The sequence below is a fragment of the Melopsittacus undulatus genome, chromosome 3, assembly GCF_012275295.1.
Source record: "Melopsittacus undulatus isolate bMelUnd1 chromosome 3, bMelUnd1.mat.Z, whole genome shotgun sequence".
Classification (NCBI taxonomy): Eukaryota; Metazoa; Chordata; class Aves; order Psittaciformes; family Psittaculidae; genus Melopsittacus; species Melopsittacus undulatus.
In genome coordinates this window covers 117,278,889-117,302,815 of record NC_047529.1, presented here as the reverse complement: position 1 = coordinate 117,302,815, position 23,927 = coordinate 117,278,889, and the positions used below count along the sequence as shown (strand labels likewise).

At 46.6% G+C, this 23,927-nt stretch overlaps 2 protein-coding genes across 2 annotated transcripts; both read left to right on the top strand.

The window, feature by feature from the left end:
* The first annotated feature begins 6,863 nt into the window (after window positions 1-6,863).
* On the top strand, window positions 6,864-8,717 carry TBCC (tubulin folding cofactor C). Its single transcript, XM_005144603.3, has one exon. It carries the CDS (start codon window positions 6,864-6,866, stop codon window positions 7,875-7,877), a length of 1,014 nt encoding a protein of 337 aa, XP_005144660.2. The 3' UTR covers window positions 7,878-8,717.
* Window positions 8,718-12,363: 3,646 nt separating this feature from the next.
* Window positions 12,364-19,123, top strand: PRPH2 (peripherin 2). Its single transcript, XM_034061037.1, has 3 exons — window positions 12,364-13,204; window positions 15,633-15,879; window positions 18,887-19,123. Exons 1-3 carry the CDS (start codon window positions 12,624-12,626, stop codon window positions 19,121-19,123), a joined length of 1,065 nt encoding a protein of 354 aa, XP_033916928.1. The 5' UTR covers window positions 12,364-12,623.
* Window positions 19,124-23,927: the final 4,804 nt, after the last annotated feature.

The window sequence follows — 23,927 nt, the reverse complement described above, 5'->3', positions numbered from 1 at the left end:
TCCAGATCTACACAAAAGGGTGAGTTTAAGAATGAAAACCCTTTACATGGCCACTGAGTGAACAAAACCATGCCAGAACACACTGTACTCTCTGCAGAATATGCATGTATTTCTACCTTTGGTTCAGAAACAAAACTGGCTCAGGTAGAAATGGGTGGATGTGATTTTATAGGTCAGACCGAAGGACACGCTTAATGTTCAATGCTAAAAAGCGTGGCTGCAGTCTTCACTTGTGGCGTTCCCACTTTCTGGTGTACTACAGCATTTTCCAGACCACATTTATAAAGAAACACTGCTTTTTCCTATGAGGAAAAATGCTTATTTTTAAAGGGGATCGCATGGTGTTTCTGAAGTCAATGTCACTCCCCCGGAGGCTGCCCCTCTTCTCTCTGCCTAACAGCATTAACACCAAAACACCAACCCATCCAAATTCATCTACCCCCAGGTCACCTGCCCAGAGCTGCTGCCCTCAGCCAAAGTCCTGGTCTCTGACTTGTGTACAATGCACATTCAGCTCCTGTCTCTCTTTGGCTTCCTCGATCACATTAAGTTGTGTTCTCATTCATTTTCCCACAGTTGCTTTGGAAGGAGTAAGGGGAAATAAGCATGAGAAGAAAGGCCAGACCAATGTCAAAAAGGAATAGGAGAAACCTTTAGAAAACAGCCATTGGCATCATAATTCTCAAGCAGAGCTACAGGGAACATCATGTGCACCCAGCACACAATACACCAGTCTGCTGCGTTCTGACATCAGCTGTCAAACTGTGACCATGCTGTTTAACAACTACTGCTCTCATAGGTGTGGAAAGACACCAAGTGACATTTGGAGCGAGCCAAGGCACATGGCCCTGAAATGACAGAAGATTGTGCAGAACTAAAAACTGGGCTTAGATACTGAGAGGGAGAAAATAAGGGGGTATTAAGCATTCTCTTCATTCTGCCTCCAGGTTTCTCTCAGATCAAGGGACTTTACTATTACTCAGCCCATTCCTCCAGGTTTGTATCACAAGCATTCCAGTCCTTGTGCAACCATAAATTAATACTGCAGAAGATCAAGGACAGCAGATTCATAAAAAAGAATTTACAGACTGGCCTATTTGCATTAAAGGAATAAATTCCACAGTATCCCAAGATTCTGCTTGAATAGCTGCTTTGTAACCTCAATTCACTGCATCCTCTCTGCGGTATATCAGATGGAAAAGAGCTGTTTACTGCTGCCTTGCTTCCCCAGACGGAGTGCTTCAGCTCTACGGATGGCACTTCTTTATCTCTCCATCACTTAACCTGTTTCTTGTGTCAGCTCATCACCAGACACTATTTATCCAACTACATACCGCTTTATTAATTACTGATTTAAATAAGAATAAATAACTCTAAGCTTGAAGGCACAAATAGGTCATCATTGAAAGGCAACAGCAATAGAAAAGAAGGAGTCACAACACTTGAAAGGTAATGCACTCAAATACAGTGGCATGAAGGGAGACAAAGACTTTAATTTGGAATATAAATGCAACATACACATGAAAAATTCAGTTCAATATGTGTATCAGTATCAATACAGACACCAGTATCAGGACCCTCTCAGTAAGAATTTCCTAAACATGACAAATTTCAGCTTGCACAAAACTACTTACAAAACCAGGCTTGTAATTGCATGATGTAACCTCCAAAGCTGTATGACTCCAGTATCAATCTCATACCAAACACAGGACTATCTAACCAATACGTATCTTAAAGGATGGTTGGTTATGATACAGGTAGTAAGAGGAGGTAACAAAGAGTGAGCCTCAGAACAAGAGACTTACACCAGTACCAGGAGACAGACAGGTTTCTATGACTGGAGATTGTGTGAATGCCGACAGGGCTGTTCTGTGATGAATATGAAGAACAGCTTTTGCAGAACTGTGCTGCTGTGAGGTGTGGATTTGATGTATGGAAGACAAGTAAAACCAGCGAAGATGTGGTGACTGGGCCTCCCATCAAAACGAATGACAATGCAAAATTACTACTGAAACAGATCAAAAATAACTTTCATGCTGTAGGTTATTTAAATAGAGTTGTATTCTTAGAGTACGTTAAAAAGGAGAATTGAGTTTGAAAGATGAACAGCGCTCACTTCCAATTTAGAATAGTCTTAAGATAGTAAGCCACTGAAATGTATTGGGGAAAAACCACCTCTGCAGACAGAACCTTACTACGGTGTCTGGAGAAATACTCTTCAATAACTTACACCGCCAAGGTTTATATAAGCAATTTAAACTAAGAATTATGGCAGAAATTGGGAAAAGCCCCTATAATATTCAGAGATGAATGGGGGAAAAAGCCCAGGTAAGTCAGGCTATAGAAATACATTGGTAAGTTACAAGGAGATACACAAGAGTTTGCTGTGTTTGTTTTTTAAAGCAAAAAGAGTAATAACAAAGTAATTCAAAGCAGCAGGTGGGCCTTGAAACTAACAAAAGGACCATTCCTAATACAACCGAGGGGCTGCAGATGACTTAAAAGGCAATAAATAAAACCAGAAGGAACTTAGACAAAAGATAGAGACCTAAAACATGAAATGAGGCATTAGAGGGGAAATAGAAACAGTGGAATAGCAGGTTATACCAAAACCTACAAACATGCTAAGCTATACTTGTACAAGGACAAGACAAAATGAGCATTATGAATGAAGCACCATCTAATTCCCAGCTTTTGAGAAAGAATGGTTTCACTTGGGTATTTCCAGGACCCTACTAGCAACCAGCTGGGTAAGATTTGGGTATGAATAAAGATTGCTGAAAGATAAGTCTTAATATTACCACTGGAAAGTGTATTGCCACGAATGGAATTTATTCTCAGACTGAGCCTGAACAATAAATGCTAATAACAAGAGGAGGCAGTCCTCCTTCACAAGGAGAGCTGACAGATACTGCTCATGAGATGAATAAAAGGTAGAGTAAGGTTCTTAGTATTCTTAGCTTGGTTACCTAAAGAATATACTACAGGAGAGCTAACAGGAAACCAGGAAGCTTGGCTATAATGACTTCAAGTTATTTCTATATAAATTATTCAGGGGGAAAAAACAACTGAATACATTTACAATTAGGATCCACAGTTCCCAAACAGGAAATTCTCTTAGGAGCTCCAGGACTAATAGAATTATTACTTCAAAGGAAGAGTACGTAAGACAGCATCTGCAGCTTACACACTTGGGCTTCGCAATTTAACTGCCAGTTAGGAAGTTTAGGGTTCTAAATACCCATTACAACAGGGCCTGGGCCAAACCTAAGTGCTCTTCTGCTCTTGAGCTTTTGTGATCTGTGTATTCCTGTCTTGATTTGTTCATCTTGAGGTGCCCCTTGTCATAAAAGGTTATGCTTTAAAGTCTGTCCCTGCTTTTGGAGGGGAGCTCATTTTCCTAGAAACGAGTTTGTTTCTTCACCTCTGGCATTGGGAATACCGAGTTCTCGGAAGGGACCTGCTCAGACTCGTTTCCCAACAAGTGCACCTTGCCTGGTTGGCATATAATTAGTATCTTAAGCTTTCCCAAGGATTACATTTCAAAGCTTGTGCATTACTCACAGCAATTAAGATGCACCGAGTAAGTTTCACAGTTGTAGCTCTAACTCTCTAATTAGTGATTTAGAACACACACATTTTACATTGTCTTGCCTTTCCATATGGCCAAATACATAAAGCACTACATTTTAGTCCAAACCAGTATGTCAAATGTAATGGTAAAGAAACTCATCTTCTTTTTCCAGGAGAACAGCAGTGCAGTGACTTGACAGTCACTTTTACTGCAGCCCCATTCCACCGTGAAAAATGTAGTGCCCAGTATCTTAAATGGTTCATACTACAGCTTACATCTTTAATGCCTGATCACAGTGCCAGAGGAGTTCAAAGAGCCCTTGCTAAAACCAGCAGTAGAATGCCATGCTGGTTATACAAGCCACTGAAGTACCTGCTTTGCAGCCAGAAGTAATTATGTTCATGTGCTAATCTCTTCTGGAGAATCTCAATGTAACAGCAGAGATCCCATCTCTATCAGATAAGAAAGAGCTCTATGCAAGACAAAGGGCTGGTGCTTGTCTTGAAAACACAGCTAAAAGGCAGACCAGCAGTTTGTGTGTGACAGCACAAGGTACATGCATTCCACCCTTTGGAACTGAAAACGTCAGTGCTGGGAACACAGATTGATGATAAGGAATAACTGCATCTACTTCCTTTGCTTGAGAGAGCACAAATCTGCACCTCAGGGCAGTGCCACGACTATGAGGTTCTTGACTTTGCAAGCTTGGGAACCTCAGCTTTAAGAATGCACTGCTATGAGGCTGGAAAGACAGTTGCCTCTGTAGACCTCACTGTTACTGCCCACTTAAATTAAGGATGGAATGAGACAAATCTTGAACCTTCACCTGAACTATGCAATACATCTCACTTGCAAAGCTTATAAGTTAATGCTGTTGAGCCAGTTTAAGTCAGTACAAAACATTTCAGATAGAAAGCATTCAAGAGCCATCACTATGGGATATAGATTTAAGCATGGAAGCACGTGTAATGGTGCTTATGCTCTGGAGTTTCACAGCACTAGATCCAAGTTAGCAAGTGCAAGCTGCAGCTCCTGGAAAACAAATGACTCTGTGCGGTCCAAGCAACGGCAGAAGGTCTTAGTAAAATTACTACTATATGCCTTCAAACCAGAGAGGAGCTAAAGTAGGGAGTGAGGGGGGAGAACAGGAGGCAGGAAAAATTGTGACTTGACTTCTATCTAATAGCCTCAGATAGCTGAACTGCTTACCAACATGAGTCCAGACCTGAGCGAGAAGGCTTACATGTTACTCAGGTGGTTACTGTTTGGGAAGTTGTAAATCCTCTGTTCTCTAAGGCTTGTAAGAGAGAACGCTAAAGAGCCTTGAAAGCTGCTGCCATCAAAGACAGGAAGAATACTGTATTTGTATTACCACAAAAAGATAAATATACACCAATATCAATCACACCAAAACCTCAAACTGTAGGTGTAGGAAATAATTTTGGAACATCAAGATGAGATAGTTGGCAGAATTTTACTGCTTCCTTTTAATCTTTCAGTACACTTCACCTTATCTGGGGTTATTTGTGCACATTAGCAAGGTGAAAAGATTCCAATCTCTCCCAAAAGCCCCTATTCACAAGTGTATTTGGGCCTCATTAATTTAAAGCCAATACAAAACACTTTCCAAAGCTTTCTAAGTGCCCAGATGTAATAAAAGGTTATCATTATACTGCAGCATTAAATACTTAACATTTATTTAGGCTGTGCACCTTACTGTTCTACTGTAATCTTTTCAGGTATAAAACTGTTTTAACCACTGCAGTTCATCTCTCAGGCCACATTTATGTAACAACACCACAGCCAGTAACATTTGTGCATACTGGAGAACAGCAAAAGCCTTTTGCTGTCTGTATTCTCATGTACGGGATAAACACGTATTACCTATGGTGGTGGGAGTGTGAGGCAAAGAAGCCTGCTATGTAAAACAGAACTCAGATCTGTTTCTTAGCAAACAATATGGAAGTAAGGATTTCTTTTTCCTTACAATGAATTAACAGCACCATATTCTCACCTGATGCAGCATTACTGCCATTGCTGCAGAAGGGGTTTTCCCCCCATCCAACCTGCTCCTGCATAACAAGAGCTGTTACACAACAACCCATTGAAAACCCTCGGATTTCATCCTGTAACCTTTACAAGGAAGGAATATTCTCTATTTTAGCACAAGTACTTTGTGCATTATGAGGATTAAGGTATTTCACCATCCTCCTTTCATCATCCCAACTGCTGGCATAACTACATAGAAGATTCAGGTACTCCCTACTAACTCTAACAATGTTATGTCCAATATTGTATTTCTCAGGAAACAGAAAACAGTTGCGACTTTCCAGCTAAGGCCACTTCCAAATGCTGACCTTCAGTAGCATAACAATCTGCATTTTCCAACAGGAAAATTAGGACAAAAAAGATCGATGCTATCACCCTATTAGAAGACAGTAAATTCGGAGTATCTGCTTTAGGTTTACCACCTTTTCTCTTCCACTGATAGGTTTAGGTCCTGATTTACCATAGGATACTTTGAAATACAAAGGGATAGGAGATGGTATTTGCAGAAGTGGACGGGATTTACCTTAAAAGAGTGCTTTGTGGTAACTTTCCTTGCAAAAAGCAACATTCCGTAACATAGAAGCACAGTTCTCAAATACATCAGAAACAGTCACTTTTCCACTTGGGACTTAAACCGTGTACAAACTAACGACTCCTCATCCCGATCGCACGCAGGCCTGTGTCTGTCTCCCTACAGCACATCAACCACCGAGCTCCCTTGGGAACCAAACGCTCCATAAACCCACCAAGGAGCCAAGAGCCAACACAGCCGCCTCGGCATCACCTCCTCGGCTACCTCCGAGCCCCGGACACCGGCTCCGCACACGAGGAACCGGCCCGAAACACCAGCCCCGGAGCTCCGCACCCACCAGCATGGCAAAGGGGAGCGCATCCGCACTCCGCGGCCCCAACCGCACCCGTCCACCCGCAGAAGGGAGAAGGGGCGGCCCAGGAGAGCCGGCTGGATGCACCAACAACCGGGAAGAGAAGGAATAGGATGGGAAGCAGCCGGTAGGGGGTATTTATACCCCGGCTGCCAGCCCGGCCCCGCTCCGTGCCCCACCGCACCTGCCACCGGCACTCACCCCATCCCTCAGCCGGGCGCCGGCCCCTTTAAGGCGCCGCGCCCCCTCCCACCGAGCCGCGCTCCGCCCGCCAATCAGCGGCGCCGACGCAAGCGGGGTGTGCCGGCAGCCAATGGGAGGGCCGCTTAGTGACGGGGAGGAGAGCCAGAAGCAAGATGGCGGCGGCGAGGGAGGTTGTGGCCGGCCGTGAGGAGCCGGGAGCGGCCGTGGTGCTGCCCGAGCGGCTGCAGCGCAGGGAAGCGGAGCGGCAGCAGGGGCTGGAGCGGCAGCGGCAGCGGAAGGAGGCGCAGGTGGTGGAGGAGGAGCGGAGCGAGTTCTTCCTCGCCGCTTTCGGCCGGGAGAAGGAGGCCTTGGAGGGGCTGCTGGCCGCGGGGCTGCTGGAGGACGCGGCCGCCCGGCTGCAGGGGCTCCAGAAGCTGCTGACCGAGAGCGTGCGGTTCCTGGCTCCCTACGAGGTGCGGCAGGGGCAGGAGGCCGTGGCCCGGCTCCAGAGCGACCTAGCGGCCCGGCGACAGCAGCTGCAGCCCAAGAAGAGGTTCACCTTCCGGAGCGTCAAGAAGGAAGCGGCTCCGGGCGGCGAGCAGCGCCCGGCAGAGCCCGTCCGGGCCCCGGCCGCCTCCGCTGCGGCCGATCCCGGCTACGGGTCTGCCGAAGGGGAACCGGGCGGGCCTCCGCTGTGCGGCTTCAGCGGCGTGGAGGACGAGGAGCTGGAGCTGGGCCCCGCCGAGCTGCTGCAGCGCGACGTGCTCCTGTCCGGGCTCCGCCGCTGCCGGGTGCGGCTCCGCGGCAATGCCAACACGCTGCGGGTGCGCGACTGCCACGGCTGCACCGTGCTCTGCGGGCCCGTGTCCACCTCCGTGCTGGTGGATGGCTGCAGCGACTGCCTCCTGGCGCTGGCCTGCCAGCAGCTCCGCACGCATCGCACCCGCAGCAGCCGCTTCTACGTGCAGGTGACCAGCCGAGCCGTGATCGAGGACTGCAGCAAGGTCTCCTTTGCTCCCTATAGTTGGAGCTACCCTGGCATTGAGAGGGATTTCGAGTCGTCGGGGCTGGATAGGGACAGAAACAACTGGAACCTGGTGGATGACTTTGACTGGCTGGCGACCGACAGGCCTTCACCCAACTGGAGCCTCATCCCTGAGCAGGAAAGAATCAGTTGCTGGGAGTGACCGCAGGGGCAGCTTAGGACCGAGCAGGAAATCCCGGTGTAAATGCATTGACTCAGAACTGGGGGACTTCACCCCGTATATGCCATTAAATGATTGCATTCGGTATTTAGATTGCCAATTGAGAGGTGTGACCGGATTTATTTAAGCTGGAGAATACCGGTCAAATACAGTTTACTGTCCTGCACTAGATGCTGCTATAATCCTTCTGTATCACTATGGAATTTCCCCACTGCTGCAATACCCAATTGCAGACTTCTTTTTTCCTAATTAAGGTGGAACAAGAGACACCAATACACAAATGAGCCTTTTGGAGCTGTTGTGCTGCTTCCACTCATCCAGAGCCCGAATTAGCAGCAAATGGTATAACGTTTGCTGGAATGGAAAGATCAAATTTGTCATATTTCAGTGGTTCTCAAGTTGCAGGCAACAGTATGCTACTTTATGAGGAGCACGGGAGGGGACATTTGGGGAAAAAATGGGACAAAAGAGTAATTTCAATGAGTTTTTGCAGGTGAACAGTGAAGCAGGCTTGAGATGAGTCCTAAGCCTATGCTATATTTATGAGCCAAATTCTGCTGGTAGGGGTGGAATCTGAAAGTTTTCTTTAGGCCTTCAAGTGAGAGAAACCTAAAGGTAGCAAAGTCTCCTAATGAACATTTCATGCTCTCCTTATACCTTGATTGTTTGAAATTAATAAACCTACAGAGGATGTATAAATACTAAACTTGCACAACCTGAAGAGAGTTTGTGAAGGGATGCTCCTTCTGTAAACACTTAACCTGGGATGAATGAAATGAGTACTTCTAGGGGTATACAGCCTACAGTATGGTAGTATAAGTACATTACAGAAGCTGGGTGAACTGCTGTGCTGCAGTCCAACTTCAGAAGAGGTGTTCAGGGACATCCCCTCACTTCCATCTGCCTACCAGGTGTTAGGCTTTGGTGCTGTGATTACAGCACACTGCTACTGTGTAGGTGCAGTGTTGACAGAGGGAGTCGCTAAAATGGGAAGTTGAGGTGCTGTGTTTCAGTTCCCACACTGGATGCTATCTGGCATTAAGTGCAATGTGATTTAAGTCCCATTTCTTCTCTCCTGCTAAATAAAAACGTAGCAGCAGCAGCATGGATTGCAGTGCTTTTACAGTGCCCTGTTAGTGATGGTGAAGTGACCACTCTCCATACATAAAGCATATGCAGTAGTTTTAGGTTTCCAAAACCACTCAACTTCTGACATATTGCAAGAATCAACTTAAGAGTTCTATTTTAAAACTGCAAAATATTTATTCTGTATGTATGTGTGTCATGTATGTGCCTCTAATAAAATTAACACTGGCTGGACTATGGAAACTGCATTTACTGCCAGGAGAAGTACTTGAAACTTCACTTGAGGACTTGACTGGGTTTGAGTAGAGCATATTTAATTTAAATGGGGAGGAAAAAGAAGGGAACTTTTGTATATTCCTTCACAACTTTTTATTTACTTCTGTCAATGTATACTTCTTGACTGAATTAAATTTTGCATTTCAAGTATATTTGCTCTGATATCAGTTGTTCTTTCACTGATTATTCTTCTTTGCATCGACAGGGTCATAAAATTATTCAAATAAAACCCCTAGTCTTGCTTTCATGTACGTAATTTTTAATGTCTGGTTAAGGAATGTGATCAGAACTTTGAGGTTAATCTTTCTCCACATACCCTGGTAGTGACAAATCAGTGCCCTTGGCATCCTGGATTGCAAATTGTGCAGCCTGTAAGAATGACAGAAATGCCTTTGCTCTGCCAAACAAAAGCTATAAAGATGTAAGCTTACTTACCGTGTTGGTAGACACTGGCTTATCTAGAAATGGGGAGGCTGCTGCTGATATCAGAGATGTGTGCTGCTCCATATGCTTCCAACTGGTGTGTAACTCTATTAGCTGTTGGTCCAGAGCAGGCAGTATTGCCTGAATAAACAGAGTGTGACTCAAAACAAGGGAATTTAGACTTCAGTTTCAGCCCGAAAACACTTCCTTGGTGCTGGCTGTCAGAGGTCAGTTACTGACTTCCCAGTTCCTTTCTTTCCTCCGAGTCCTTAACCTTGTCAAGCCAAAATCATCAGGTAATACTCTTCAGGAACATGACTTAAGAGGAGGCTGCTAAAGATGTTCCAGACAATTACTTGCATGTAAAGATTTACCTTTACCTTTGTAATACAAGACCAGTAACTGAATCTTGGCCTCAAGCATGACATGAAACAAGAGAACTCCATCTGAGAGCAGCAAACCTACAAAAGTGTGCTCAGGCAGATGCTTCTGTGTGATTTATAGCTCTGAACGTGCACACACGGTTGCACACGTTAACTCCCTATTGGAGAATCAGGAGAAAGTCAAAACTACTCTGAAACAGAAGTATGTGAACACAAGTTACACACTAGAAAAGGTTTACTAGCATATCCATAGCCTCTAGCAGTATAGCAATTGCAACTTACTAAGGTCTGTTAGATTCACCTCAGCGTTTCCATCAGGTTATTTCAACAGCACTACAGTATTCTTTCATTAAAAATCCATATGGAAAAGGAAGTCATGGTCAGTATCAGCACATGCAGGCTGTATTGGCTGGTATCCCATAAGTGCAGTCACTCATCTGAGAGCCCATTGTCCACTCAAACTCACTCGCAGCACTGTGAGTCTGTCTGTGCAAGAAAATACATAAGGAATCTATGGCAGAAAACTGCCCATGCCCCAGCACCACACAGACCTGGAGTACCTGCACTGGTGGTAGCTGTGAGAGGTTGCATGGACCAAAGCTTGTCTCCAGAGAAGCACACAGTGAGTCCATCATCCTACCTGGACATCCATCACCACAGGTTCCCAATGGAGTCCAGGCCTTTCCTCCCTCTGCCTGACCCCTGCTTCTCTGAATACCAGGAATTCAAATGGAGTTCTCTCTTTATCCAGCCCTATTTGGTTTAAATGGATTCTGCTGTGGGCTCTAGCCGTACCAGTTGCTATCTGAGGGCAGACTTGTTGCATTTGAGAACTGTCTACAGACAAGTACCTTTCCTTACCTCCTTTATGCATCATCCTTTCACACCTCAGCCCTTTCCATCAGGCACTCCCCACCTCTCAAGTCTCCAGCCTATTTTTCCACGTAGCTTTCCCATTACAGCCACTGGATCTGCACAGGAGACCTTGTGCCCATGTTGTAAAAAGCCAGGAAAGATGCAAATAGCAAGAAACAACTGCAAACTGTGCAACTTGCAGCATTTCCATTCACATCAGGATCTGATTTCTCTCACTGGAGGATCTGTTGAGCTGTTTTCCAGCAGTAATAACTAGTGTGAGCCTTTTGTGAGCTTCCTTCAATTCCCAACACACTTCTTTCCTGTATCTACAAGCACAAACATTGATTTATAACTTTCCCTGTTTCCTTTCATTTCAGCAGGGAGCACTACACCCTAGGCATCACAATCACACATACTCATAATAGTATAATAGTAGTAGTACAATAATATACAAATACATGCTCACAGTGACCATCCTGAGGGTCAAATAAAGGTGTTTTCTGAACATGTTATACTGTGGATAAGGATGGTTGAAATGCTGGGAGCCACCCAGAGCAGAACCATGCGATGCTGTCTCCCCATCTGCCACAGTGCAGTTTAGGAGCCATAGAACCAGGGTCAAGACAACCTTCCCATGTGTCCAACAGCCCCAGCAGTGAATTTAGTGGCTTGCCTCTGTTTCCAGCCTCAAGACCTGCAGGACAACAGCCTTCCAACTTAGTGGGGTACATAGGAGGAAAAAGGAAGTCATCAATAAGACTTGTTTAATCATACAGTGTGGTACAGCATCTTATCACATTGTTCCTGAGGAGCATCCTTGTGCACACCACATGGTTACTAATGTGAGCAAAACCAGGAGATACAGGGCATAAAATCCTCTCCTATCTGTACACAGTAGCTTCCTTCATCACAGGTAAACCCAGACACCTTCACTCTTACTATGAAACCTAACCACTTCTGAGGAAAGGAAACAAAAAAGAGCCCAAGAAAGCCACATGTTTCACATCACAGAGCAGCATGAAAGAGAAGTGGGGCCGGGGTTCTATTTTGTTACCAACTAATAGCAGTTCCGTAGTTTAGGTACATAGGACATACCTGTATAAAGGGAATTTGCCTTTTATACTTCATATTCTCAATAACAGTTGGTCCAGAACTGGGCAGCAGATTCTATATTCAAACCACCTTTGCTTTTTAATCTCAAGCCCTCTTCCTTTTACCTCATAGGATTCTTCTGGCACCAAAGCTCTTTTTGTGCCTCTGGGTTTTCATATTGTGCCCAGCAGCCGATCACAAGGAGGTACAAATCTACTAAATAGTAAAATGAGGGATTATTTCCACTCATCTGTTGACAGACATGTCTCCAAATTGGATCAAATGATTAAAGGTATTAGAGTGACGTCTGCAGATCCAGAGCACATCATCTGAAACCTTGGGACAGTTTCTCCTTCGCTTGGAAGGAACCACCACCGAGAGCCGGAGGTGCCGGTTGCCTGGTTTTCCTCACTCATGTGAAGTTGTCCATTGGGATCTTTGTGTATTCTACTTGCTCTACCCGAGCCCAGGATGGAAGGACCATGCAGTGGTTTGCTTCCCATTGAGCTGGTCAGGGTCTCTTCCAGTGCCTGAATGGTTCTTCCTCCAGTAGCCTCCACCGAGAAGAGGGCTCCAGGCTGTGAAACCTCCAACGTCTCCCATTACAACGATGGCACTGCTGAAAGTCAAGTTCAACCAGAAGAAAAGGGTAAAACTCGCCCAGGGCCTATGGCTCATGAACTGGTTTTCGGTGTTTGCCGGGATCCTTGTGTTTAGCATGGGATTGTTCCTCAAAATCGAGCTCCGCAAGCGAAGCGAAGTGATGGACAATTCTGAAAGCCACTTTGTGCCCAATTCCCTGATACTGATGGGTATATTATCCTGCGCCTTCAATGGGTTTGCTGGCAAAATCTGTTACGACTCTCTGGATCCCACTAAGTTTGCCAAGTGGAAGCCTTTGCTGAGACCTTACCTGGCTCTCTGCTTCCTCTTTAACATCCTCCTCTTCTTCGTTGCCCTGGTTTGCTTCCTCATGCGGGGCTCTCTGGAGAGCACCCTGGCCCAGGGGCTCAAGAATGGCATGAAGTTCTACCGGGACACAGACACACCAGGAAGATGCTTCATGAAGAAGACCATTGACATGCTCCAGATCGAGTTCAAGTGCTGTGGGAACAATGGATTCAAGGACTGGTTTGAAATCCAGTGGATCAGCAATAGATACCTGGACTTCAGCTCCAAGGAGGTGAAAGAGTAAGTGACTCAGTGGGGTTTGTACCTTTAGTAGTGTTGTTGGGCAGATGTTATAGTACAGAAAGGTGACTGGAGGATGCAAATTCATGGAATTCTAGAACCAATTGGGTTGGAAAAGACTTTTGAGATCATTGGGTGCAACCAAGTTCCCTTAGGACATAAAATATAAGCACCAAAATGTAATTCTCACTGTCAGTGTGATGTAAACAGGCTTAAAAATCACCTTTTTTACTGTCTTTTACCTGTTATAAAGCCATTCCATTGAACCATACATACGTCCTCCCCAGATCAACAGGGAAGCAGCAGAACTTCCCTAAGCCTAAAGCAGATTTCAGTGCAATTTATTAAGCTTCTAAAAATAGGCTTCCCTGGCTATATTCTATTGAAACCACTTCTAAACCTCCACCTAGATGCTGGCAAGCCATCAGTCTCATGGAAACCAATAGAACCAGTAATGCTTTGCCAATAACTCCTGTGTTTTGAATGCTTAAGGTGCAGAGTTTTCATTTTCTATTCCCTCAATGCACTGCTGTGAAGAGATTGAGCATCAACACCCGTTGATGTTCTGCCTTCACACAGCATCCCTTGGAGCCAATGCGTTTTAAGTTCTCTGCTTTCTAAAGCCATGTTCTGTGTGTATCCTATTTGTGTGAAACCTGACATGAAAACTAGCTTCCTCTATGCAAACCAGAGCAGATTGTTGAGCAGAAACACCTTAATGGCTCTGATGTCAGTGCCCAAAGAGGCAGTAATCTCCAAATCAGGTTAGGTGCTGTAAGCGCAGGGACAAGATAAGCATGAGAGCAGATGCAAAAGGAGCATTGAGCAGAAATACCCCAAACCTTTTAGAGAACTCAGCACTGGGGGAAGAGGTCTTTGTTCAAAGCTCTTTGGGACCATCATTCGCTAACGTTCCTAAATGTACTGCCTATGTTAAAGTGGGTGGTGAAATGTTGTGTCTCTCTTGGGATCCCTCTCTGACTGTGTAAACGCTGTTTCACTGTGTGTCTCTCTGCATATTGTGTTCATTGGGGTGGTCTGGTTGGGTTTGCAACCCGGAATCAGGACTTTAGAGTGAAAACTGTTCCAGGCTTAACCTATGGCACTGGGAGGTTGTAACAGATACATTTGCTGTTTAAGAAGGGAGTATTTGCATTGCAAAGGTATGCCCGTGGGTATAAATAACTGCTTCAAAACACCTTGCCAGCATTATATGGAGATTTGAGGGCTGTAACTTAATCCAGCAGCAGTGCAAGGGCAAAGCACAGAGGGAAAACAAGGTTAGATCGTCCTTAATGGCTTGTTTGGGACTGAGACTCACAGCAACTTCTTTGTACTACTGAGGCAGGAAATAGGCACTAAAAGTCCACAGATTGATGTTAATTCAAGGTCTGAGCTACACAGTGGTGCTCATGTTCCTGGTAGGCTACTCAGGCCCCTTTGAAGCCAATAGCAAAGATCTCCTTAATTCCAGAGAAAGTCCATCCCCTGCAATATGATTGTTGTGTTATTTGTAGGGCAAAGACCTGACCCGATCCGTCTGAAACTGAAACATTGACACATCCATGGGAATTAGACCCAACTCAGAGTATACTTTAAACCCAGACATAAAACCTCAGCTGCATTTGGATATATGTAGGTCATGGCTGCAAAGTGGGATGTTCTTCAGCAGGCCATTGCCATCACCTCTCTGTGACGCAGCTTTAAAACACCCATATAGAAGGCTACAAGTGACTCTCACATTCTCTTGCCACCTTTCTAGGTCACTGGGGCTCTCCATTCTGTCATTCCTAAGCAAAATGGTATTTGTTAGAGTTGCAGTCCTGTTACTATGGTCTGTTTCGCAGTGCCAGTGGAACCAATTGCCTTCTAAGCAGCTCTCACCTAAACATCCCCTAAAGCAGCAGATTACATGGTTGTTTATGGAGAGTAACCACAGTCTCAAGTCAGCAATAGATGGAGAGCTCCTCTAAGGACTTTAGAAGCATATTTCATGTTTTAGACACTGATCACCTTGCTGATCTAGCCAGTATTTAAGCCAAGAATAAATGCCTAGCTCCTTTTTGGAGCTGTTAGGTTTGCTGGATCAGTGGTCTAGCTGGATATGATGGGCCCTAAAGCTGCTGTGGGTGCTTCTCCAAGCTCAGGCCACCTCGGACATCTCCCTTCTGCTCTGTGCCATGATCACTCCTGGAAATCCTCAATGCCATTTCCTTGCCTTAAAGCATCATTCCTCAAAGCCACCCAAGAGGGCACATTCCCATCACCCCTTATAGACCCAGTGCATCCCTGACATCAGAAAGGACTTCAGAGGGGAAAACGAACCCAAGACACACACCATGACATGGCACAATGGAAAATCCACATTGCTTTTGCTTGATGATCTGCCTTTAGCTGTGTATGTACTCACACTCCCTTCTGCCCATAGCCGCATCAAGAGCAACGTGGACGGCAGGTACCTGGTGGACGGTGTCCCCTTCAGCTGCTGCAACCCCAGCTCACCCAGACCCTGCATCCAGTACCAGGTCACCAACAACTCCGCTCACTACAGCTATGACTACCAAACAGAGGAGCTCAACCTCTGGCGCCGCGGCTGCCGGGAAGCCCTCCTGCATTACTACAGCAGCATGATGAGCTCCATGGGTGCTGTTGTCCTCCTCGTCTGGCTCTTTGAGGTAACCCTGTCCCATCCACCCGCTTGGCTGCAGCCCAATGGGTACCCATTGGATGGGTTTGGAGTCATCTGTTGTGTGGCTGAGGGAGCATCCCATAGTGAACAACTGCAGAAGGCCTGAAGGGTCAAAGGCATGGCTGGAAAGTGTGGGGTGGGATTGAGGTTACAGACCAGAGCCTTGAGCATCCCACAGCATAAAGGGAAAGGGATCCGTTTTGTGCCCAGTGCAGGGTGCTGAGCAGCGAGGGTTGGGCTGAGCAGATGCATTCATTTGATGTGTGTCACCCTGACTGACACAAAGCATTGGGATAAGATAGCAGTGATGTATGGGATGAAAAGCACAGGTAAGGGGTTTGTGTGCTGATGAAAACAAGCCCCAGGGCTGTGCATGGTGCCCAGCTTCAGGGTAGCATCAGCTGAAGGTCCTCCATGAGTCCATGGCTGTTTCCAGTCATAAGAAGTGGTTTAGGTGAAGCAGATGGATTAATTCTATTGGCTCTGTGGGCACCAGAACCCAAATACATTCATTCCATGGAGGAAAACGTGTCCTGCCCCTGTGCTGTGTGTTGATAGAAGCACTGAGCTACAACCTGCCAGGAATAAAGATGCTTTTCAGGAAAGAAACACCTGAATAATCCATGAACTAGAGAGAACACTCACTTTACATAGTCTGTTTTAAACGTAACTCCTCTGCATGGCAGGAGATGCACAACCTCCTCATAGCTCCGTTATTCCAGTTAGGAAAGAAAGAGGAGCTCATGTCTTAGCCCTGGTACAAGCAAAAAGGTCTTGAGGAGAATCCCCCTTTGCAACCTGATGTGCCAAACGGGAGCAGAGGCTTCCCATGAGTGACAACCGGTCATGAGGGTGACAAGAAAAGATCACCCCTGCTCTAGCTAAGCTGCCTTAGGCTAAACCCTGGTAACCAGATGGGCTGTGCTGCAGAAGGTCAAGCGGAGCACACTCGATGTCTTCTTGACCTGCCTCAACCAGCAAAGAGATGGGGGCTCAAGGATGCCCTCAATGGAGCTGTTCCCAAGTGAAGGGAGGCAGAGGATGGTCCCCGAGGTGCTCCAGGTCCTTCACCTCTATAAACACATGGCTCTTGGTCAGTTATGGGTGCTGCAATGGCCAGGACCCTGAGATCCATCCCAGCACTGAGATCAAGGGCGATGGGGCAGGAGGTGCATCATGCACTGGAGGGTGAATCTGATGCATTGATAGGAGTGAGCTCCCAATAACCCCCATAGCAGCACAGTTTCAGTTTCAGTTTGTGCCCATGGCCTCTGGTCCATCTGAGCATCATGATGGCATCCATGCCACTGGGCACCACTGAAAGAGCCTGGCTCCATCCTCCCTTCAGGTACTTGTATACATTGATGAGGTCCCCATGGAGCTTCCCTTCTCCAGGCTGAGCATTCCCAGCTCTCTCAGCCTGGCCCCTTGCTGGACCCCCCCATTACACCCCACATCTCTCTTACCTTGGGAACCCAGCACTGGACATGGCTCCAGCACTACCAGTGCTGAGCAGAGGGGAAGGACCATGCCCCTGGACCTGCTGGCAGTGCTTTGTCCATGCAGACCATGGCACCATTCCATTTCCTTGCCTCAGGGACACATTTGCTGGCCTGTGTTGCATGGGGTTTCAGAATGGGGTTGTTCATTCAGGACTTCAACAACGCTGATGGTCCAAGGCTCTGTGCTGCCATACAAGAGACAGTCCAAATGATGAGTCCAAGCCTGTCAATATTTGCTTGCAACAGCCATTGTTATGGAAGGTAATAGACCCGTGGCAGAGAGCAGCAAAACTGGGATTCAGATGGAAAGGAAGATGTCAAAGGCTGTAAATCCCAAGACTGGAGTGATGAGATTGTCACTTCTTGTGACTTCCATAGAACAGGGTCTGAACTGGTTTAAGTCATCATAATATTCAACTGATTTAAGTCATCCTAAGACCCACAAGAAAATGAGACTATTTCCAGACTCAGAGCCAAAAGAAACCTCTTTGAGGACCAAAGTGTTGTGAACCATGTGTTCCTATGTTAAACAGGATGAAAATTTGCCTATGGGAGTATTTGAGGAAGGTTGTTTCTTTGGCCAATGCTTTTCCCTTTCTGGTCCTGAGTAAAGGCAAAGAAACATGGACATTGAGAGTAAGCAATGGTAGCTTCAGTCTCCCAAGAGTCTGGAAGCACTGATCATACACAAGCAGGAAGACCAGGGCCCATAGGCTAATGAATGGTCCATGGAAGTGCATCCATGAGGAGTCCCATGAGCCCAAAAGCCACATAGGAATTCTGCCTGAATCCCAGCCTCAGATCAGTGCTGTGATCCTGAATGGCAGCTTCCAAACTCCCCCCATCTCTAGGGCAAAAGCTCAACAAAGAGATTCATTTGGGATGGAGCCAGTGAGAGCTCAGGTCACTGCTGCCTCAGTTTCCTTATTGGCACATCCCTATCTATAAGCAAATGGCTCAGGTCCTGGTGCTGCTCTGTTCTGCACAGGTGCCCATTCATCAGTATCTCCTTGACCACATTAATATACCTACCAAATGTATTGAGGTCAAAGCCAAAACATGGAGAGTTAAAAGCAAGCAGACGCTGGCAGTGCTGCACATACAAACACCTCACATATGAGCATATATAAGAGCTTACATGTGAACACATAAGAACAGTCTCACATCAGACACCTGTACAGAGGGCTATTAACACCTGTCAGGAGATACAGGCGCTGGTATGGGGTACATGGGATGCTCCTGTGCCATGGCCACCCAAAGCCATGCAGCAGCCGGCACCTTCTTCCTTCCTAAGTGTAAGCATCACTCATTGCCCCCCAAGTGCCACCCACTGATTGCAGACCCCCACCTTCCCCTGCTGGGGATCTGCTCTCACAAGGAGCATCCTTGGGCTGTACCCGGTACCTTTGTCATGCTGTTCACCCACAGCCGGGGCTGTTGGTAGCAGAGGGGTATGAAGGTGTGCCTGATGCTCTGTTTCCTATGGCTCAGATGTCGGTGATGGCTGGCCTGCGTCTGCTGCACACCTCCTTGGAGAGCATCCCAAACCCTGAGGATCCCGAGTGTGAAAGCGAAGGATGGATCCTGGAGAACAGCCTGAAGGACACCCTGAAATCTGCACTGGAGAGCTTGAAAAAGCTGGGTAAGTTCAACCAGGTGGAAGCAGAAGGAGAAGGGGCCGAAGGAGAGGAAGGTGGGAAGACAACAGCCATCACAACCGTCAGTTGAGCTCCTCTCCGAGGTGGACTTGTTACCAGAGAACAAACAGACTGAGAATTGTGCATATCTACATCACAAGCTACGCATCGACCATCAGAATACACAGTTCTACACATGCTTTTGTATATGGGAGTACACACCATAGTGCACCTGGGGATAACACATTGATCCCCAGTGTGAATGCACCCTCTTCACATCTCACTGGGGGAATGACCCCACTAGGACTGGTGAGATCCTCATCAGGGACAGCTAGTTTTAACCCCACACAGTGACCCATCCCGTCTGGTTCTGAAATCACATATGGAACTGGAAACGTTCATCTTCTCTTTGCTCAAGCTGGTTTGTCAGTGTGTATTTCATGTGCTTCAGCTTAGAAAGCAAACAGGTTGGGTGTCTGGGGAGTACCATGTTAGAAGGCAAAGGAAGAGGATTCCCAGAGCTGTATATAATGTAGGATACAGGTATTTTGTCAAACCTCTCATCTCATGTGGTTTTTGTTCATTAATGGTATTTTTCCTGCTGTGTTCTTAAGATGTACATAGAACAAAACGCAAACTTGAGCTGAGATTTTATGTCCTAAGCAAAAGCTGTGGTTTAATGAAGCAGCACAAATATCATGGGAGCATCATTAAGGTAAGAGCTATGGGGTTTGTTTCTCAGGGGGGTGTCTTGATACTTGTCTTGTCCATAATACTCAGGTCCAACTGGTTTTAAGACAAGAAAAAACCCCAACAAAACAGCAACAACAATAAAGAGGCCACTTAGAACTAAGACTAAATGTTTCTGGGGTCCTGGTGGATGGACACCATTCATCCACATGTATGTCAAGCCTCAAGCTTTAAAGTAGGTTTAAATCAGCCCCCAAGAGATCAACTGTTACAGGTTGCATTTTTCTCTGTCAGGGATAGGGCAGCTTTCATTGCAGCTTTGAAGTCAAAGGGAAGGCACCTTTTGCATTTGCTGCTGCATCTCTCAGGCCCCTGTTCTCATAGCCAAAGATGGAATAAGACACATAAGGCACAGCCTCTAGAAGGGAAGGTGATGGGGAAGAGGAGTGATGCTCTAGAGCATCAGCTTGAGTGCAAAGGGAAAGAAACCCCATAGAGCAAGCCCCAGGCTCCTGCACAGACTGCAGCATCTCAGGTACAAGCCAGGCACCACATCGAGTGTTTTCTCCCCCAGCTTTTCTCCCTGGTTACAGCAATGAGTTTAGTCACAGTAATGGATTAAAAAGCCAACTCTGTTCTTTTGTGCTAAGACTGACTAGAAAAGGGGCACTAACATAAAAGCCAACTTGCCACTCACCACAGCCTATCATCTATTGCTCTGCATGGCACAACTGTATGAACCAGACCAGCTCCTTCCTTCTCAATCAGACAGCACTGGGGCCAGTTGCTCCTCTTCTCTCCTCTCAGCTGGCCCCTTAGGGAAGAGCAGGACTGGGGCTGGCACATGATGTGGCCACACATATAAGAGAAGAGCTTTATAGGGAGTCACATAAGGGTAGGAGTTGCCTGGCAAGGATTAACCATGGTTTTAACTTGTGGGGCTTCACTGTGCTGTGATTCATATAAGGACCCTCCAGTTACCTGTGGTCTCCCTGTTTCCTTTCAGCCTGTTGCTAATGCAACATCAAATGGTCAAACTCCTCTTTCATCACCACATTACAACAGCCAGGTCCCAGAGCAAGGGTCTCATGGTATGAGGTGGGTAAGACACCATCTGAGACAGGTTTATAGGACTGGAACCAGGCTTTCATACAAATAGTGTACATGCTAATGCTGTCTCAAAGCCTCCTGGTTAATAAGACCTTTGTCACACTGTTACTATGAGATTCTAATGACTGCTTTGTAAAATATCACTTGTAATATATCCTTTTACCATTTACTTTCTTGTGATGTTGCAAATGCTGTTTAGATAAAAGCATCTCTGCTGCCTGCAAATGTGACTTTAGGTATTAAAACTCCCCTTGCAAGTAAAGACCTCCTGAAAGAACATGTTTAAATATCCACAATTTAATACAGATTTCTTTAATTTGCATGACTTCTTGCTTCTGAATTCATTTCTTGGACCTGTTTCATGCACCTGTATATGTGGGAAAGCTTTCCCCCCTACCATAATGCCCTAAGAGAGAGCAAACCTTCCTCTTCTCTATGCCCTGCTAAGCCCAGGATGTGCAAGCAGACCCCTAAATGACTGCCCTCTTACTACAAATAGAACTTGCTGATCCATTTTAGTAGCAGCCTCTTGTAGTACACAGGAATTAAAGCATCTTCATAAGCCTTAACTTGCAGAGGTGCTCAAGAGGTGAAACCACAGCACCCTCAGGCTCTCTGCACCTCTTCTTTCCCACCCATTCCAATGGAACTCACCGCTGGCATTCCCAGGAACTTTAAATACAAGCCTAAAGCTCAGGGGGCCAAATCTGCCCACAACAACCCAACAACGTCCAGAGCCGAGCCCTGGTTTTCAGCTAATAACCTTCCGAAGGACATGAGCTTAATGCATGCAAACCAGGGCACCCCTTTAGGGGTACCTCCGTATGGATATACTGGCTTCAACCCAAGTACCCAGATCCCAGAAGCCTTGAGGTGCTCAGAAAACCCATGTATTCTCCTAAAGAGATGCCAACGGGAGCACTGACATTCCTTTAAGGGACACAGAACGTTCACTAAAGTGCTTTAGAAGAGGAAACACAAACAGCTTCCTTAAAGCTATTAATTCCTAAGTAGCCTTAACGCAATTAACCGGCTTATCCTCTGTGCATTACATGAGCCGGGACACTTTAGACCGGCCAAATGCATGTGTGCAGCTTAGCGAGGAGCCTGGGGATGCTATATCGGACAGCCGATGGCCAGGATGGGTGTTCAAGGCTGCTGGGATGGAAAGGAAAAGCATCCCCATCAAACCCCTTCCTTCCCAGCAGAACCAGTTTGCTCTGTGAGGAACCGAGCGCTGCTCTCACTCTCAGCGGTGTGAAACGGGGACACATCACAAGTGCTCATTAGAGGCAAAAAGAAAGAGCATTATTAGGGATTAGTTAATTAAGAGCTAAGGGCAGGAAAATAGACCGGAGCCATGTGATAAGGGCCCCTGCGGGGAGATGAAGGCTTAGACACTTATTTCTGGTAACAGGAACGCAGCTTCCCCTGCTGGGAAGCGATGCAGACGTGAGGCTTCCCTTTCCATCCCTGCTTTAAGCGGTACCAGCCCTACCTCCGCCTCCCAAAGCACCTGGGTCATTCCATGGGTACCACTGAGCTGTGAACCAAAGCACGTTTATGGGGTGGGAAAGCCGGAGGGAGCCTGGAGCTCTCCTATGGGAGCTGCTTTTTGCCTTCCCAGCCGCAGGAAGCACAGAGGATGGCACAGCTCCGCTTCCCAAAGGGGGGTCCCGTTCCCACCAGTGCTTCCTCCAGTAAGAGACCGAGGGGAAAGGTGGCAAAATACAGGTGGGAAACCCAAACAAGAGCATCCTCCGCGTTTAAAGCCATGCAAGTACAGACATACATCCCATATATGATTCCTCCTTGAACCACCCTTTGGTTTGCAAGTCCCTAAAGCACCCAGCAGCGGTGGGCTCAGATGCCTCATCCCGAGCTCAGTCTGTCTCCAACCCACTGTGGAAATGAGCTCACTCTTGCCCTTTCTTAGCTTCTACACCCATCACACTGCAAAGCTCTTTGTATCCCTCTTCTGTTTGCCTCTACGAGTGACAGATCTCTCCATCAAGACACAAAGGTGTTGGATTTGGGCTCCTGATGTTTGCATGTGGGGAGAGGGGGAAAGGGGGCAGAAAAGCCCCAGAGGATGAACATGGAACAGCCTCAGGATAAGGACATGCAAAGCAGCTCTTACACTTAGCACAAAGGCCTGCAGAGGAAACGTTAAAATGAGTAAACTATGGAAAGAAACATCCATGCATGACACAGGAGCCTTGTGTAGATAAGCAGGAGTGTGACTGACACCAATGAAGGGGGGAGGTAGATGCTGAGCAAGGTGTTGCCCAGGAGGTCCAACACACCCTTCCCTGAAGCAAGATGGTTTAGTACAAAGCTTCCACCTATCACCATACATACTCTCAGGGCCAGCTGCTTCAGTACAACCAGTGACCACCAACCCCCTTCTCCCTCTTACTGGGAATAGCTGCCAAGAGTCTGAAGAGCACAGCTCTGTGGGGCTTTCCAATGGAAGAGCAGAGCTGGCTCCCCAGACCCACAACTGACACTGCAGCACTTACTACAAAGCACAAGTTAGGAGATGAAGATGCATTATCCACACACAGCCTTGAACCAGGCACTATGTGATGGAGACTTTTTGCCTTGGCAATACCAGTTTGCAGTGTTCTTAATGAATGTAGCCCAGAAGGAAACCAACCCCTACTCCTTCCCATCCCTCTGAACATTCACAAAGAACCAAATACATGGATTCATGGTAAGGAGAGAGGTTTTCCCAAGGACACCTTGGCTCCAAGACTTCCCATGGCTGGCAAGCAACCTTCCTATGTGCCTGCCCCTCAGGTTATGTTGAAGCAGTCCTATTCCATGTGAGGAGGGGGACAGGCGCATGGGGACATGCTGGCTGTGCAGGCAGAGGTGGGGTTGGCAGGCTCCATGCTTCCTGAGCACCATAAAACCACAGTCTCTGTACAGCAAATGCCTGCCTTTGGACAAGCTTTCAATCAGGCATAACCTAGGGGCTTACATTCAAGCCAGAACTGTTTAATACTCCTGCATTTGACATGTAACTCAATAATCTCAACAGTGGAATGGAAATACAGAGCCACTGCTGAACAAAACACCAAGTCATTTAG

Bases quoted from the DNA above. Each gene is read 5' to 3' on its own strand.
- TBCC (XM_005144603.3), top strand. From the start codon at position 6,864: ATGGCGGCGGCGAGGGAGGTTGTGGCCGGCCGTGAGGAGCCGGGAGCG.
- PRPH2 (XM_034061037.1), top strand. From the start codon at position 12,624: ATGGCACTGCTGAAAGTCAAGTTCAACCAGAAGAAAAGGGTAAAACTC. The intron at 13,205-15,632 runs GTAAGTGACTCA...TTCTGCCCATAG, and splicing joins AGCTCCAAGGAGGTGAAAGA to CCGCATCAAGAGCAACGTGG. The intron at 15,880-18,886 runs GTAACCCTGTCC...CCTATGGCTCAG, and splicing joins TCCTCGTCTGGCTCTTTGAG to ATGTCGGTGATGGCTGGCCT.